The sequence below is a fragment of the Streptopelia decaocto genome, assembly GCF_964273445.1.
Source record: "Streptopelia decaocto genome assembly, chromosome: 2".
Classification (NCBI taxonomy): domain Eukaryota; kingdom Metazoa; phylum Chordata; class Aves; order Columbiformes; family Columbidae; genus Streptopelia; species Streptopelia decaocto.
The window spans coordinates 128,338,511-128,356,124 of record NC_138655.1 but is presented as its reverse complement, the minus strand read 5'-3'; the positions used below and the strand labels follow the sequence as shown (position 1 = coordinate 128,356,124).

The 17,614-nt window shown below is 37.1% G+C and overlaps 1 protein-coding gene across 1 annotated transcript in view; it reads right to left on the bottom strand.

The window, feature by feature from the left end:
• Positions 1-17,614, bottom strand: part of SKAP2 (src kinase associated phosphoprotein 2) — a 113,465-nt gene that overhangs the window by 25,425 nt on the left and 70,426 nt on the right. Inside the window, 4 exon segments of the mRNA XM_082043860.1 lie at positions 7,019-7,123; positions 7,482-7,545; positions 8,449-8,573; positions 17,438-17,521. Coding sequence (XP_081899986.1) covers positions 7,019-7,123; positions 7,482-7,545; positions 8,449-8,573; positions 17,438-17,521 — 378 coding nt within the window.

The window sequence follows — 17,614 nt, the reverse complement described above, 5'->3', positions numbered from 1 at the left end:
GATAAAGGTCATCACGAACAAGTTCAATCGTGGATATATACACAATACTTATAATGAAGAATAAAAGAAATTACAGAGAGATCCACTCCTGGAAACTCATTCATTCTTTTCTTGTTTTCATATTCATAGACACTTTGTATTTACAATTAAAGTCATCATCTCAGGGATTTGTTTTCAGAAATCAAGTCCCTTTAGAACTGTCTAATCCTAAATGCTCAGTGAACTGGTCAGAATATATTAAACTCTGTAAACAAAAAATTATTTGATGGGCCATCAAACAAGGTGAAAATTTCCTAAGTGACTTCAGAAACCAGCTCCTTACAAATTCCTTAAGTTTTATTATGAACTTTTTAAAATGTTACCTATATTTTTTGACCAAGAGATTAGATAACAACTTTCACAACTGAACAGAAGCATCTCTGAAGGTAAAGTTTAATGTTAGCTTCCAACAAAAGTACAACTTTGGCTCCACTTATGAAAATGTTCCTAAAGCCTCAAATTTGGCATACAAAAATTGGGGCAACAGGTATCTTACTTAAGTCCATACTTAAACATTTAAAGAAGGGATTAAATATTTTAAAATACTGCTCTTAACAGGCCTCAACAATGTAAAGGAAAGCTTCTGGGGTTTAATGTTTCTACATGCTCATATAATTATTTAGATGATTAATCAAATTAAGCTCTCTCCTCTGTCCGTCTCACCCTCTTAAAAAACAAGTTGCAATGACTGGACAGAATGCAAATTAGTAGCTCACAGAGACAAAACAAACAAGGATTTTGAAGTTGACTCCATGGTTGGATTGTAGGTTCACAGGAATTTTCACTGGAGATTGCTCGCCTAAATACGTGTGGTATGCACATAAGTACATTCTTATATATAAACATAATAAAGATTTATGTGAATTCACTGTAACTAAAATAAATTTGTTTGTTCCCTCAACCCCGTAATAGCTCTTGGTTATGTAAATAGTTTAAGTGTTCAACATGACATTTTATAAACCTTATTATGAAAATGTTTTGCTAAAATAAATGTGGTGGCTATTAAAATCTACATAGAAAATATAAATAGTTCTCTATGTAAATACATCCAGCAATCAAATATGCAATTAACTAATCTATACTGTATAACTGTACTACAGTGTTATTTGACAACCTTGTACAGGGGTTATATTTCTCAGGCTTAAATATATAACATACACAGAAAAAAAGTCTGTAAATGTCAAGTAAAATTTCCCATACTCGTTGATCAGCAGCAAGATTTAAATTTAAAAGCCATTTCTGAAAACTACATATCCCCAATTGTGACAAATGTGACTTGACATAATATTTACATACATAGAATTCATAAAAGAAAGCATCTTGTTTAAACCATATAATATCCTTTAATAACCTGCAGGGTTAAAGATTTCAAGTTTATAGTCTGAATCCAGAAATGAACTTACTCAAAAAAAGGACAGAAGACAAGGCATTTCAGCATAGCTCACTTTAGTGAAAGGAAACACAATACAGTTGTTGGCATGTTTCCACAAGGAAAGTCTGGCTCCCAGATGCTTCTCTTATAACTCCTTTAAAAATGTTCTACCAAGACATTTTTGCATTCTCTGTGCTGATCATTAACAGCACATTGACCAAAATAAAGAAATCAGCAGCTTTCACCCTTTGGGTATTTTCATGAAAAGTAACAAACCCACACCATGGCCTCTTTTCACTGTTTATGGCCCATGCCATCAAATTAAATTATGTCAACTATGCTAAATCCTTTCTCCAGCTCAATTGATGAAATAAAGTAATTACTCACTAGTAACCAAAAATCAGGTTAAATCAGAAATCAGCAGAAAATTTTAGCTGCAAAGCAGTCTGTTTACACATACCAGATTTTGGATAACATTCTCGCTTTCATTTCTACAAATGTCCTCTCATTCCTCCATTCTCATATGTTAGGTCCAGTGTGGGACCAGCAACTCTGGATGTCAGATCTTACTAGCCCAGCATGCCAGATACCACGATGCACCTCAGAGGGATGAGGTATGACAGCAGGGATCTGGAAATAGTTCATACGCAGGAGATGACAACTGCTGCCCAGGCAGCCCGTCATGTCACTGTGGAAGTGGTACGCAGAAAAACCCAGGGCCCCCAGAGTCCCAGATTACTTGAATTCATTCGCAGCTGGTGCTTTGGATTATCCAGCTCTCATGCCAGAGACACCACACAGTCCCAGTTGTGCTCTAAGAGTCACCACTGGTAGGCCTGAGATAGGCAGTTTAACCAGAACTTGGGTCTTATGACCCATATGGAAATTATTACAAAATCGTATCCACCTTGAGCTTTTGTTTATTGTGTTATCTGAAACTACTGTTCAACATTTAGTAATGGAGATGCCTCACTCCAAAGGAAGTAAATTTGAGACAGGTATGGAAGCAAGTATAGATTCAGTTAGTGTATCCTGAGATAAAGGAAGGACATGCTAGGATCCACAGGCTTTTCTGTAGACAGTGCTTTGTTTTGAAAATGAGATTCCTTCCTTTAATTCCCAGTTTTACTCACTGTTGCTTTCAAGATTCAAGGAGAGAATAATTGTTACAGCCTGCTAAAACAAAAACCTTCCACAATCCAAAGATGGAACTACTGGATCCTCTTCCTTAAGGATACTGAGAGTTCCCAACACCTTAAAACTAGTTTTCATTAGAACACAAACTCGGATGTTTTAGGTGGAGGAAATGAAAATCTGTTAAGAATAAGCAGACTTGGAAAAGCTACTGAAAAGATATATCCCCTGCGCCAACCATCTCCTTTCTGGACAAGAAAACTTTCCGCCCACCTTGCTGTCTAATTCATATCTCACTGACTTGCCAAAAACTTTCCACGGTCTCTTCCAGTTTCTTAGGAAAACATCCTTCCCTTCAGTGCTGAAGCTTCTCTGTGTTCCTGCACTTCCCTGGAGCATCCCTCTCTCTACTCCAGGGCGCAGCAGACTCCTGTATCTTGCCCTGTCTGCTTGGTCCACTGGGTGGTCTGGGACCTGCACCCTGCTGACCATTTTCCCTTCCAAGAAGCAACCAACCTGCTGCTTTCAAAGACTCCAACTCAGCCCAGGGAACAGCAGTGAAGACACGGAATGAGGCATTTTTTCCATCTGTTGCCTTCCTTGTCGGTGTGTAAACTAAACACAACATCCATTGCAAACAGTATACTGTAGCACACAAGTAAATCAGGTATACATGCACACAGCCAGCAAAATTCACAAAGCTCTGTTTAACTAGTAGTATTTTGTTTGGCTAATTTCTCCATTTTGGAGAGAGTGGGAAAGAAAGTGAATAGCAGATAAAAAGCACACTGAGAGGAAAAGACACAGACAGAAGAATTTATGCTGATGCCTTTCTTAAGGCTGAAAAATTCAAATAAGAGATTTGTATCTACAGTAACAGAGTGATTAATTCAGCCTTTAAAGCCCACCTTGCTGGGTCTTATTTGAGAATCCAGTTGTATAAATTATGGTTCTTTAATAGCTACCTCGTGGAAATCAGAAAAGTTGAGAAGCGATAGCCTGAGGCACCATATAACCTCTGGTTGCTCTTGTTTCTCAAAAAACTCTACCTAATGGTTTTAATAGCCTGATATGCAGTCATTTGTCACAAATTCAAAAAGTAAAGGTTCCTTGATCTCTCTATATAGTATTCATCACAGTTATACCCAAGCAGTAGAGCAAGCCCAACATTTCTATTTTCATAAATATATATAATACAATTGACATTTTGCTTTGAACTTGCTAAACTACAGTGATTCCTCAAATTTATGGTTAATAAACTATCTCACATAGCAAGACATTTCTTCAGAATGCTTTGAATTAGAAATATTGTACCGCTTTTTAATTAGATGAAAACAGCTCTGCCAAAGCAAACTACTTTCCTTTCAAAAGAATGAACTTTGGGTCCATAACCCATGGAAGACATGCATGCATAAACAAAGCTTTGCTCACATTTAACAAGAAGCCAGCTGTCAGAAACAGAGTCAATGCTGAAAAAACTATGATACAAGTAAAATTACATTGTGTGATTTTTTTTTCTCACCAGGATGACAAGCTTTTCTGCGACAGGATTCTATCTCTTAATAACAACTTCTGTCACATACTGTTCACATCAGATTGGTTTTACAAATCAATAGTGACAAACGTTGTTTAGTGCTGGTCCACAGAAAATTATATAAAATGCTTGATCGGTACTTAAAATAAAATACCTTGTTTCAGTAAGTAAATTCCTTTCAATGAGTTGTGTGCTTATTAGTTTGTGAATGAGTTCTTTAAACATAAAACTGCATGATCAAAAATACTTCCTTTTTAGATACTACTAAGTTATGTCTTCTCATTTTAAGTAAACAAGATTCGAAATGCCAATAGACAATGCATTTTTAACAATATATTCCTGGATTATTTGAGGGGTTGTCTGATTGGGCATTAGGGTGTTTTTCTTTTTTTTTTTTTCAACTCTGAAATACAGAAATAAAACTTGGTCTTCGATAACTCAAGCCTTTGACAAACACAGCTTTCCAACATGAAGTAGCTTTATTTATTATAACAGTTGACTACAACTTCAGGAAGGTCACTTCTATTTTCTCCACTCATAAACTCTGAAACCTATGAAGTTAAATATCTGAAAACTATGAAGACTTGCATGCAGTTCAAAGAGAGGAGAATAAATACCTGAACTCAACAGCACACATTTTCCAGTCTTTGAGAAAATTGTTTTGAAGAATGACTTATCCTCACTACTTTAAAAGAAGAAAAAAAATCCCTTGCTGTGTTCTTGAATCTGAAAGATGTTTTAAGGGAAGTATTCAAAACACTTTCAGGAATTGTTTTGTAAACTCATCTTTAGTACTGTTCTCAGAAATGCGGATCGCTTACATCTGGTGTTTTTAGCTTCAAATATTTCAGACCCTACTTACACTTTATACTTTGAAAACACTTTATTGACTAATTAAAAGTACTCAATTTTCTTTCTGTGGGGAAAAAAAAAAAAAAAAAAGGCAAAAAAAAGAAAAGCATATCAGCAGCTTCTGTGGAAAAGAAGTGAAGACTTCCCTAACTACTTGAGGCAAGCAACAAATGTTGGGAGGATATGGATTTTGGACAATATACCAGGATATATAACATATTGACTTAACAGCAATGATCACAAGTAACTTCTCAGATTCCATAATCACCTGTGTCTCTGCTGACTCCAACCTACTGCTCTGGTTAACAATGACCAATGGGTACCAACTGGTCCTTCCTGAGAAGTTTACAATTCAAATAAATGACACGGAGAAAGCATCAGACAAAGAAAGATAATCCCAACCTGATAACATGAAAATGGATCATGGGGAAAGAAATTGATTTAACTAAAAACTGAAACTAGATTCCTTGAATAACAGAAGAGTTATCCTTTGTTTGTGACAGCTCTTCTATTACATTTCAGATTTATTAGCCATGCTAGGAGATAACAGGTCCTGGAAAACTGACATAAAAATGGGACATAAGTGAAAATACTCTGAATTCTTGCAGAATCATGCCAAGGCAGCAATTCTCTGAAGACGGAACTCAAAGCATATATTAACTGTTGGCCCTCTACCAATATGGTACGTGTTACTGCTCCAGATCTACTTACTGTTTGAAATTCAAATGAACAGGTAAGATAAGTAAAGCTCAAAAAAGTGTAATTTATCCCAGGATACATCTATAGTTTCTTTAACAAAGGCACAGGCAAGCATCCACGAACACCTTCTGCATGAGCCAGAGCATCCAAAAAGCACTGCAATTAAGGTTTGGCCATATCCTCTAGCTGTACGATTAAGCCCTCTAATGTGGTTTTTATATCCACCCCATTTCAGCAGAACATGTATTCTGTGCTGAAGTAGTCTAGGTACAATTCAGAAGGAAATGGAAGTTTAAAAAGAAAAAAAAGCTCTTAAAAATTGAGAGCTGCTACAATTTTACAAATTTATGATAATCATTTTCAGCAGTCACTCATATTCTCTGCTCCCTTAGTTCACTGAAACGGTGTTAAAATGAAAACCAATGCATACTATAAAATGATGTTTTCTCCAATGGTCAGAATATTCAGCCTCACAGATACATAAAGTTAGTCAGCATCACATGATAACTAGTTTTTACTCGCAAGTTATTGCTGACAATTGCACTGATCCAAACAGCAAGGGATGCAGAACATTATTACATATCAAGTGATTATTAATTGTCATATAACTTTAAAATATCATTAATCAAGTGTAACCGAAAAACTGATTTTTTCATAGCTTCTTAAAATATAATCAAGAATGACAACATTTCTCCTAATACTTGAATGTCTATAATCAACTCCAAGAGTTTTTGCCAAGCTTTTCTTCTTTTGTTCTGCCATCTAATAGATACAATAGATACACTTGGACCTCTGGAGGCATAATCATCTGACTCCATGAGAAAGTCCCCAGTAAAAAGTTTCTGTATAATAATTGTCATGCTGGAAGATATAAAACAAAACAACGTCAACACTCATGTTGCCTTTATTTACAGTTCATCTCCAGAACCCTTTCAAATCAACACATTGGTTTCCTGCAGGATTATAAGATCATGTATTAGGCAGCAGCTGATAACATATGGAGTGATAGCAAACTTTTGCTTAATACAAATGCCAAAATGAATAAAGAAAAAAATGATGGGCAAGGTGGTGGAAAAAGCTGTAAGGCGAGTCAACTTTTTAATTAAAAAAAATTGTGTACCAGAGAATGTTAATGAGCCAAAAGTCCCCTGAGACCACTTTTACACATTCTGCACTATTTTGATGCCCCTGATAAAGAAAACTGAACTGTTCTCACTCAGATGTGGTTAAAGATAGATTTTTTTTTTTCAGTGTCACACAAATACTTGAAAGTATCTTATTCATCGGGTTACTTTACTGACTTAATTTTAGCCACTCCGAGTTATCAAACAGGAAGCAGGAAAGATAAAACGATCACAAGTCACAAAGTTAAAAAACCTCAACAATACCTTTGACTTCTTCATAAATGCTATCATCTATTGGTTCACTGCTCACTTGTCCAACATCGTCATATCCCTCTTCCTCCTCCTCAGGAATAGTATTAGATTCCATATCTATGTAACAGCAGTTGAAAAAGTTAACATTTACTCGAAAAGAATGCCTAAGCAGAAATTTATGCAAAATAAAAACACAATTCATCTTCTATGAGATGGTGCTTACAGTATATTCTGCTTATTTTCTTACAGTGCTCATAAGGAAGAGCTTTCAAGCTAAGTACTACTCTTGGCAAAAGGCAAAAATCTTGCAAAAGGAGAAAAGTCATGTAAAAGCTACAACATGATTGAGAAGTAGGATTTGCTATTCAAAATTCAGACAAGTGGGAATACTGGATATACAAACGTGACAGGTATGTTAACGGACACCACTAAGCAGTACTGGCAAGAAAGGCTACTGCTCTACTGCCTGACTTACCTTGAATTACAAACTTGACTTGCTGTACCCATTCCTCTGCTTCTTTGGGAGAGGCAGCTGCAAACTATTAAACATTTATTAATAACCACAGCAGTAATGACAAAAATACAACTACAATTTCATTAGCAATAAAAAAGAGGGACTGTAGCATTCCCGTCACTTCCTCAAGAAACCATTAGTAATTCTTTTCATGTCTTCTGGTACTTTTCTTGCAAGGATGCTTCTTATAATGTACAGCTAATTTTGACAAATTTACGTAATTGAAGGAGAGGATGATGGATTTGAAACTCTGATCAGCAGCTGGCAGCTGTGCAGAAAAAAGCTGCTTCTCTTCATCAATGTCAAAGCCAGAACTGATGAACAAAATTTGCCCTTGACAATTAGAAGACACCCATGAATTTCTTTAGACTGCTGGGTACAGTTTTCTTAAAAATGTTCTTGTCAGACTCCAACACACTACCTGACAGCTTAATTAACTGGCTTTCAACTGCAATCTCAGATATTTAAAACTTATTAAACTTACATTCCATATTGACGTCTAGCTGATAGATCTCTGAATTGCACAGCTGATATGTGCCTTTACGTAGATTTTCCTTGCAAAGCCATGTCCAATACAATATGTATTTAACACTGATATATATTTTAACTTTTTTTTACTATTTAATTCATCCAAGAAATCATGCAGACATACCATACAATAGATATTAAAATGCTAACATTGAAATGACCAACAGATAAAGATGATAGATTTCCTTGCTCTTGTCCAGAAAGATAATATTTTAACACATACATACATATTTTAAATCAGATTTTTTTCCTAATATATGAATATACAATGTAAGCAAGTGAAGGTTTCCTTTTTTCATTGAGATGTCAGTGAAAGTTGTTTTACTGAAATGTTAATTCAGTAACTGGAATTGTAACAGCTTTATCAATTTAATTTCAAGTCAACGTAAAAAAGTCCAACCTGATAAATGCGCTTATCAGGAGCGGAGATTTCAAAACAGCAATCTTTCTTTGCATCCTTTCGAAGGCTATTATTCATTCTGATGGTGTAGCCCTCTAAGGCAAATTCACCTTTCTGTTGTTTGTCTGTGGAGATAAAAAACAAAGTTAGAGCTTCATTTACAACAGTGAACGTAAGTGCCTCAGCAGGTTATCGTTTATTCAGATTTTTGTTTCCTATTTCATGAATTTTACAGAGAACAGGCAGGTTTTTAGCAAATTGATTAGGTGATGCTTCTGGAGATAAAGCTTTATTTTAAAGGAAGATGTACACAAAAGCATATTTTTCTCTGGGATGCCTAAGAAATTCCACAGGGAGATGTTTGCAGATGGTGGTCTTATTTAGTAAGAAGTGCATATTATGACACTTGTATCTAGGGAAAGCCAAGAATTGGAACTTGCAAGACATGCTTCCTATAAATCAGTGTCTCTTTCAGGTTCAGTAAACCAATGGCAAAACCTGTCTAGCTCAGAACTTGCTGAGCTGCCTGCTGAACTAACCACTGCACTCACAAAATAAACTTCAAACTCCTTTTAAATGAATTGGAAAAGCTTCTCTTCACATTCTCCCACCCACTCCCAGATGTGCCCCCTTTCCACATGGCAGAAACACAGAATGAATTTTGTTATAAATTCAGGCGTGTGTTCCAAAAGCATTTCTCTCAACACAGCAAATGTTTAATTACCTAATAAAAGTACTGAGCCCTACCACAGTTTATTATAGAGAGCCATGTGGTTGTTTTAAAGACAATTCTACTTTTCAAAGGTTCTGGTTTATAAAAGTATCACTTAAAACAGGCCTGAGTTTAAATATACTATACTGCATGGTCAGCAAGCAGCACCTGTGCACTCTCCTTCTGAGCTCTTTAGACCAAATCCTACATTTGATTTTATGTGCTCTGGCATGTTTTGGTGGACATTAAAAACAAACCAAAAAAGTAAATCAGTTTTGCAATTTCTGTAGATCACAGTGCAGCATTCAAGCAAAGATTGGCATCATCAGTCACATTTTGCTCAAGCAAACAAAGAAAAAAGTGCAGTTGAAAATGAAAGAAAATGCCAGTAAATGGTGTGTTGTTTTGTTGTGCTGTTCTTCTTTTTTCCACAGTAGAGAAAAGTGTTAATTAACAACAAGCATTACGCACAACAGCAAAACTACTTAAAGGGTTGCTTAACAGAGCTTAGGTGCATATCAAGCATCCATTGCTTCTGTTTGTTAACAAATGGAGAAAACTTCTACAGTAGATAAAGCAGGAAAAAATACAATTTTCAACATAATTTTGTCATCTTTCTGGAACTTCAATAGGAAAGCAAATCTTTTTTCCACTCCTGAGAGTGGCTGACACAGCAACATGAACATCAGTGGATACAAGAGCAGTCACCACACAAATATTCTTCCTAGTAATCTTACATGCACATAGACACAAATTCTTTGTCCTTCCAACTTTTTATGAACTCCCACTCAGGGCAAGTAAATACCAAATAACGCAATTATATGAGAAAATCCAGGGCACTGTTCTATTTTCTCTTCTAGTCCCCACCCCCACAGTAAGTTTTGTTATGTCTTAATTGAGTGCTAATATTTTCTATTTGCTCAGTCCTCTACCCCTATATAAAACATCACACAGATGCAAAATTCATAGAATAGCACCAAGGTAAATATTAGAAATAATAACTTGCAAAAAGTTAACTAGGTCCCCTTTAAATGAAATTAATTTCTGCCTAGAAATTTTATTGTTCCCTCACTTGTGACCTCAGGGAGAAGAGGAAGTGAAACACATTAATTTCTCACTCTCCCATGCTGGAGTTTTGTCAAAACCCAAGACAGGAGCATGCAGACAGAATAAACAAACACGAGGTTCAAAAGGTAAAAACATTTTGTCAAGATAAAAATGAGGTAAGTATTCAAATTTATTCTCTTGGATTATTTCTGAGACTGCTTCTCTGTGACACGGATGATCCCTTCTATGGCAATACAGTTTAACAGAGCTGATCTCAGGTGATCTCTGTACTGGTATTCATTCTTTCAAAAAGCACTACAGTTAAAACAGAAAGATGCTGTACTTTGCACTGGAGGGGGAAACGCAGTGCACGGTATCCATATTGCATCTGATTGTTTTATTGTTTATATTGTCTTTGTCTTATCTGTCTGAACACACCATTCCGTACTAATGAAAATTACCTGTATACACCACCAAATATATACATATACATATACATATACATATACATATACATATACATATACATATACATATACATATATCTATACACACCCTTTGCTATTAAATTATTTCACGGACCTTTATAGCAACAGACTATTCATAGCATTACTACTTTTGCTTCTAATTGTCTGTGTAGTAAAGTATTCATGACTAAAGCCCAGTACAGCATTACACATATGCTTAAAATGTTGACCGTGAGGAAACTTTAAGACAATGAGACACTTCGCAGCCCTGACCCAGAACCCATTAAAGTTGAGAGAAAGACTCTCAGTCTGCATTCACACTCCCTGTGGCAGCAAGCCAGAGATAAGACCTACTATGTCCTAAGAAATGGCTCCACAAATACAGAATGGCGGGACACAGGTCAGCTGCAACTCCGCTTCATCCTCTGATGGTGACAAGCCATGGAGGCCTACAAATCACTGTTCTTCTTGCAAAATATTGGAGCTCAACCCCATCCCCTGATTGCTGTGAGCAAACCGTGCCCCATGGCAGCCATTTGGCCAGGCACAGCAGCCAGGAGCAGGCTCGAAGGCAGAGACAGCTTATGATCTTCAGACTGAACCATCAGCTCAACTTCACGTATCGGCAAAGGCCTGCGGCTAAATGGGTGTGCAGGCTGGCCGGGGCATTCAGCTCAACGCTGCCGTGTGAAGCTGGTGCCACAGCGACTTCTGCCAACTTTCACATTCAGGGTTAGATTGCTTATATCAGAAATATTTTTCTGGAGACTGTGCCTGAGGGAGAAATAAAGTTTTTGATGTTCCAAAACTTCCAAGACTTTAAGATTTTACTTGGAGAGGTAAAATTAGATATAGGTTGTTTTGTTCTGGTTTGTGGTTTTGTTTGGGGGTTTTTTGGTTTGTTTCTTTCTTTTCATGATAAGAGCCTTAAAAGTAGCTGCAGGAAACACATTCACACTACAAAGATTTCGCTTTCATTTTGAACCCCCAAATCAGAAGTGGAGTTTTGCCTCAGTGGGAATACAACAGCATATTCAGGAGGAACTAAAGAGAGACATAGAGATGGAACACACTTCTCTGAAGAATGATTATATTCTTGCTGCCTCTTATTTTCTCAAGATAAAGCTTTTCAATTCAACAACGGGAAACCCTTAATTTGTCCCAGAACAACACAGAACAGAATTCCAAAAGTATAATACTATCAGTCTTGTAAAAACAAAAAGGATCGTGAACATCATCAAGCATAAGTTGTTCCACAGATATGTCAAATCTCATTTCAGAATAAGCTGTTCTTTGCTCTCATCTCCTCCTCCTCTTCCCTTCTTCCCATGTCAGGCACACACGAGAAAAATAAATCTGAGTCTGTGTAGATCATTTTGCATCAGGAATTTAGAATTGTAAAAAGCTAGTATAACAAAGTGGAGAGTCAGGCATTAAGTATTTAAAAAAAGGCAAAACTAGTACATAGATATTTGAGAGAAATAAATATGGAGGCTATATTTACAATAGAGAAAATACAGATCTGAATGAAATTGGAGAGCCACTTTAAACATTTTTCTTACATACAAATTTAATTCATCCTAAAAATAGTGAAATGTTTTTAACAACAGAAATAGGGTAAATATTACCTTGGGGAAAAAAGAGTCTCAAGGGAAGCAGGGAAAAAGGAGTTTTGAAGTAACCTTGCATAACTGAGTCCCTGGGAACTTTTAAAACAAGGAAGGGTAAACCTTCAATGGGGTCTTGAAATGATTGGGTTGTAAATTTGAGGCCTAAGGCGATGTGCCCATATTATTAGCACATGTAAAAATAATTAGTGCGTTCTGAAGAAAAGAGAGCACTTGGATAGTAGAAAGGAAAGAAGTTACAGAGAAAGCCATAAGGAACAAAGGCAAACAGAAAAATTTCAGAGAGTGATAAAGTATTTATAGATACTATTAGAATCTATAATTTAACTCTCTTAATCTTGAAATTAGGAGCCCACAAGATCTTGTGGTTTACATGGCTTCATGCTAAATGTAGTTTCGCGTATTTTTCCATATGCAGAATGTCTGTTTTCTAAAAATAGTAAGTGTCAGTATCTCCAAAATGGTAATTCCTTTTCCAGCTTTTGGAACAGTTCTTTCCAAAGGCATGCATAGGAGTTCCCTGTGAGACAGTGGATCTGAAATGCAATCAACTTTTTTTTTTTTCCTTTTTCCTTTAACCTACTTCTCTGAGAAATCTAAATTTAAAAAAATGAAGAACTAGAGACAATGACTGAAACACACTGTTTAAGGCACCAGTTTGTTTATATTCAGTTCGCTTATACTCCATAGCTACTTTTTAAATAACACACTACTAATGGCAAGTGTGCCTCACAAGGTCTGAATTTAACATTCTCATAGCAGAAGATTCAGTACCCATTAGATATTAATAGATGCCTTTGACTCCCGTCACCCTGCTGCAACAAAGTCCTATTGAATATTCACAGTTCCTGCAGATTTCAATTATGGATTCTGTCAAAAGTAAAGTCTAAACTAAACAAAGACTTTTGTCTTCCCTATGTGGTTGTTCAGAGAGGGAGGACTAAGAAAAGGAGGTCTGCAGCTAAAAGCAAAATGATACTTCAACAGCTTTTCATTGGGTCCTAGAAGGAGAATTTGCAAGCTTAGCATGTGGCAAAAATTCCAATAGCCTGGTTAGGTGAATCATTAGGATAGATTTGCAGATGCAACTCTAACTATGCTTCCCTCTCCCTTAATATTGTTCAGTCACAAAGTCCTTCAAAAAAACACAAAACACAAAATAAAACAAACCCCTCTTTTTCATAAACAGAAGTAGTTCATCCATTGGCCTGGCCATCACTATCTTACTGGTCAGAGAAATACAAAATGTTTATCTCCATGTTAAAAATAAAATTAAAACAAACAAACAAACAAACAAACAAACCTCAGACTTTTCTAAATGCCCCTGAATTATCCTCTTCTTCAACATCATATTACTGGCAGGCAGGCAGCTACCATTTTCAAGTTATAAAAATGAAAATAAATTTTTAGTGTCCATTAACAGGGGAAAAATTACCATGATGTTATTACTGTCTTGCTAAACATTTAGCTGTCTGCTGAGACAGAAGGGCATATAATGTCATGGCCTAGTGAGGAAAAAGTAATGAAGCCATTGATTCATTCATTTCTAAAGCAACAAATCAACTTTCCTTCTTGATATGCACTTTGAGGTCTGAAAGGTTACCCATACCAACTAAGTGCCTATATATACAGGAACTGCCAAGGATCATGTTTTTCATTATATGCAAACAAGGTACCCAACTCAGTATGCAACTGCATGGAAACAGAGAAAAGATAAGGACTATAAAGGGTTTATGGAATGAAAGATTATGAAAAGGAGGACCAGGAAGCTTCTGGAAGTCCAAGCCATCTCTGACATTTGAACACTTTTCTCTGCAATGTTGTGGGCCACATGTTGACAACAGATATTGCAGCACAAGCACAAATATACATGCACTTCCTGCAATATCTATTTCTGACATGTAATTAGGTCAAACCTTTAAGCATTGTTCCTCCATCTATTCCACATATCACTGATCGGGAAAAAACTGTAGGTGACTCACTCAGACCTGTCTATATTGCAGGGATAAATAATATTGTTTCACTAGCCAATGCTGCACCAAATGTACAAGAAAATAGATGAAGAAACAGGGAAACAAGACATTCATTAGCCTACAGGCATTGCAACAGTTAAAGGGATACTTGTAACCTCTTAAGTCAACACCTACACAGTCATTTACTGTATTTTCATGGGCTTTAGCTTGTACTATATTCTCCTGGACTAGGCCTCATATTTTTCACCATTCAGGTGAATAAATGATTCTGAAACTTTTCCTTACATGTGTTTGTGATCTTTATAGACTTCCATACTTCTTCTTGCTTTCCCAATGTAAAAAGGATAAAGTCAAGAGATACAGAAGTGTTTTAGAAACAACAAATCTACACAATCTAATAAAAGGGTAATCTACGGCCTCACATTTAGCATTCAGTTATATTTACACTGATACTTAAGCATTAAAATCAAACCTTGGCTAAAAAAATACGCACTGCACCAGACACAAAATATCCATCACAGATTATTCACCTACATGTCCAGTTTTAAAAACTTACACAATGCAAAACAAGCCAAGCAGGACCTAGAAATCTCTGCTGCCTCTCTGTATTACGTCCCACAACACACCAGCACTAGCACTCCAGGACCCATTAAAAGTGATGCAGGCAGACAGACTGAGCACATATGAAACCCCCCATCTCCCTTGGTTCTCTTCAAACCACATTCACATCAACAAAGGAGAATGTTCTTGTTGTGTGAATCAGCTCTGGAACCTGTTAGAAACCAGGGCCCAGATGATATAAAGCATCTGCAGACATTGCACAGGCTAGGGCAAACCGACATCATTTAGACAGATGCCCAACGACTCATTAGGTGGAAGCCATTTGCATGAAGCCATCACATGCACACTTCACCGCTGTTCTATGCTTGGTAAGAACACACCTTCATTTTCTATGTGGCTCAAGTTATCTGGTACAGCGTGAAAAGTCCCAGCAAAAGAAGGCCCCAAATACAACAGAGTACTACAGCAGGTACTGCTGTTGGTCATAATGGAATCATGAAATCATGCTGGCTGGAAGGGACCCTCAAGATCATCAACCCCAACCATTAACCTAACACTAGCATTAAACCATGTCCCTAAGAAGCTCATCTCCTTGTCTTTTAAACACCTCTAGGGATGGTGACTCAACCACTTCCCTGGGCAGCCTGTTCCAGTGCCTGATAACAGGCTGCCCTGTTATCCATGAAAAAATTTTTCCTAACATCCAATCCAAACCTCCTCTGGCACAACTTGAGACCTTTTCCTCTCATCTTATCACTTGTTACTTGGGAGAAGAGATCAACACCCTCCATGCTACAACCTCCTTTCAGGTAGTTGTAGACAGCGATAAGGTCTCTTCTCAGCCTCCTTTTCTCCAGGCCAAACAGCCCCAGTTTCCTCAGCCACTCCTCATCAGCCTTGTGCTCCAGGCCCCTCACTGGCTTCGTCACCCTTCTCTGAACTCTCTCCAGCACCTCAATGTCTTTCTTGTAGTGAGGGGCCCAAAACTGAACACAGGATTCAAGGTGCAGCCTCACCAGCACTGAGTACAGGGGGACAATTGCTTCCTTAATGCTGCTGGCCACACTATCTGTGATACAATAGTGGGAGTAAAAACGGTTTCAGGTTCTTCCAGTAACTAAATGTCAGATCTCCTCAGGATTGTCTCATCACACACCTCATCCATGCTGACAAGCTGCAGCTAAACAGGATAACAAACAGCAGAACATACATTCACAACCATCAGCATGGCAGCTCAGTTTGGACAGGAAACTAGTTTGCCACAGAACTGCAGCGATCCCTGGTATCCAGTTTCCACACAATGACGGCACCTTGCTTCTGCACATTTATGTGCTATGGCATCAGAGGCCTGAAAAAAGTACCTCAAATCAGTCTAGGAAAAAGCTTTCTTCTTCAAAGGCAAGTTCTGGAGCAACTCTTTGTCATCACAGATCTGCAGGACAAAATGATTCCACCAAGCTGCACTAGTTTTTATGCGCTAAAAGCACCAGTCCTGTGGAGGTAGCCAGAAATTCATGCCACTGACTTGTTTGCCTCCTCCATGATCTGCTGTTTGGAGTCTGGCCATGCCTGCACAATTTCCAAATGATGCTCCATGGACTATGTGCCTCTCCCACATCATTAGGGTACAGTCAGGAGGACCTTCCCCAAAAAATATGAAGCCTGCAAAAGCTGTAACTGTATAAGCTAAAGCATCTGTCTATAGATGAATAAAGGAAAGAGAATCCGCAGTGCATCACAGTGAGTTCCTAACATGACACCAACCTGCTGAGTACTAGGGAACATGCTTCCACATATCTTAACTTTCAGCATAGGTATTAGAATCACAATGCAGCCTTGATAGTCAGTTGCAAAAGAAAAAAAATCATTAGTGACAAGTCACTGTTATGCCATACCTCCTCAAAATGTTTGAAGACAGATTGTTTATGTTTTTGAAGCTTGATCAATTCATTACTCTTAAACATCAAACACACTTGGCACACAATTTAAAGGAAGCGTTTTTTGACTGTCAGTTCTAAAAATTCAAAGTGATATCCCAATATGTATGCCAGATTCTTTCTAAACCGGCCATTAATAGTTAAAAGCCACACCTTCAGAAGCTAGCTTAAGTCTCCATGACTGGCTTTTACTGAAATGTATTACTTCATTTGTAGCTTTTTCAGAACATAAGCTATTTAGAAAGAAATACAGAATTCCACTATGCAGTTTTCAGACTAACGTTTTCCTGGACAGAACCATCTCTACAGACCTCAGAAGATATAATTGCTAGAGGGTGTTTTAAAATTAAAATCCTATTTGGACAGAAAGAACAGTTTCTGTCCAGTAAATTAATTGACTGTGTGTTAATGGTGCACAAAGTAGCTTTACAAGTAACTTAACTTTTTTTCCTCAGATTCTCTGCTCTATAAAATGAGCACATCACTTACAGTTTCTGAAGAATTTTACACATTTTTAAAATTCACAGCACTGTTAAAGAACCAACTACTCTTTTGAAAGAAGTTTCATTTGCTTCCTTAAAATGACCTTAGATTCACAGTTTCCAACTCCCCTAAAGCTTTCATATTATTTTGTGCATTAAAAGATAATTTTTAGTTTAATTACCTTTGTCGCTTCCATAGTAATAGAAGACCGCCTTACTGATAGCACACCAACGCTTCTGCCATTCAAAGCCGAGAAAACTGTGGTCTGCAATTAATACAATTTGTGTTCAATAATGACATAAAGTATGTTACTTCTTTTCACAGTGAGGTAAGAGGGAGGAGGAGACAGGAAAAGTGC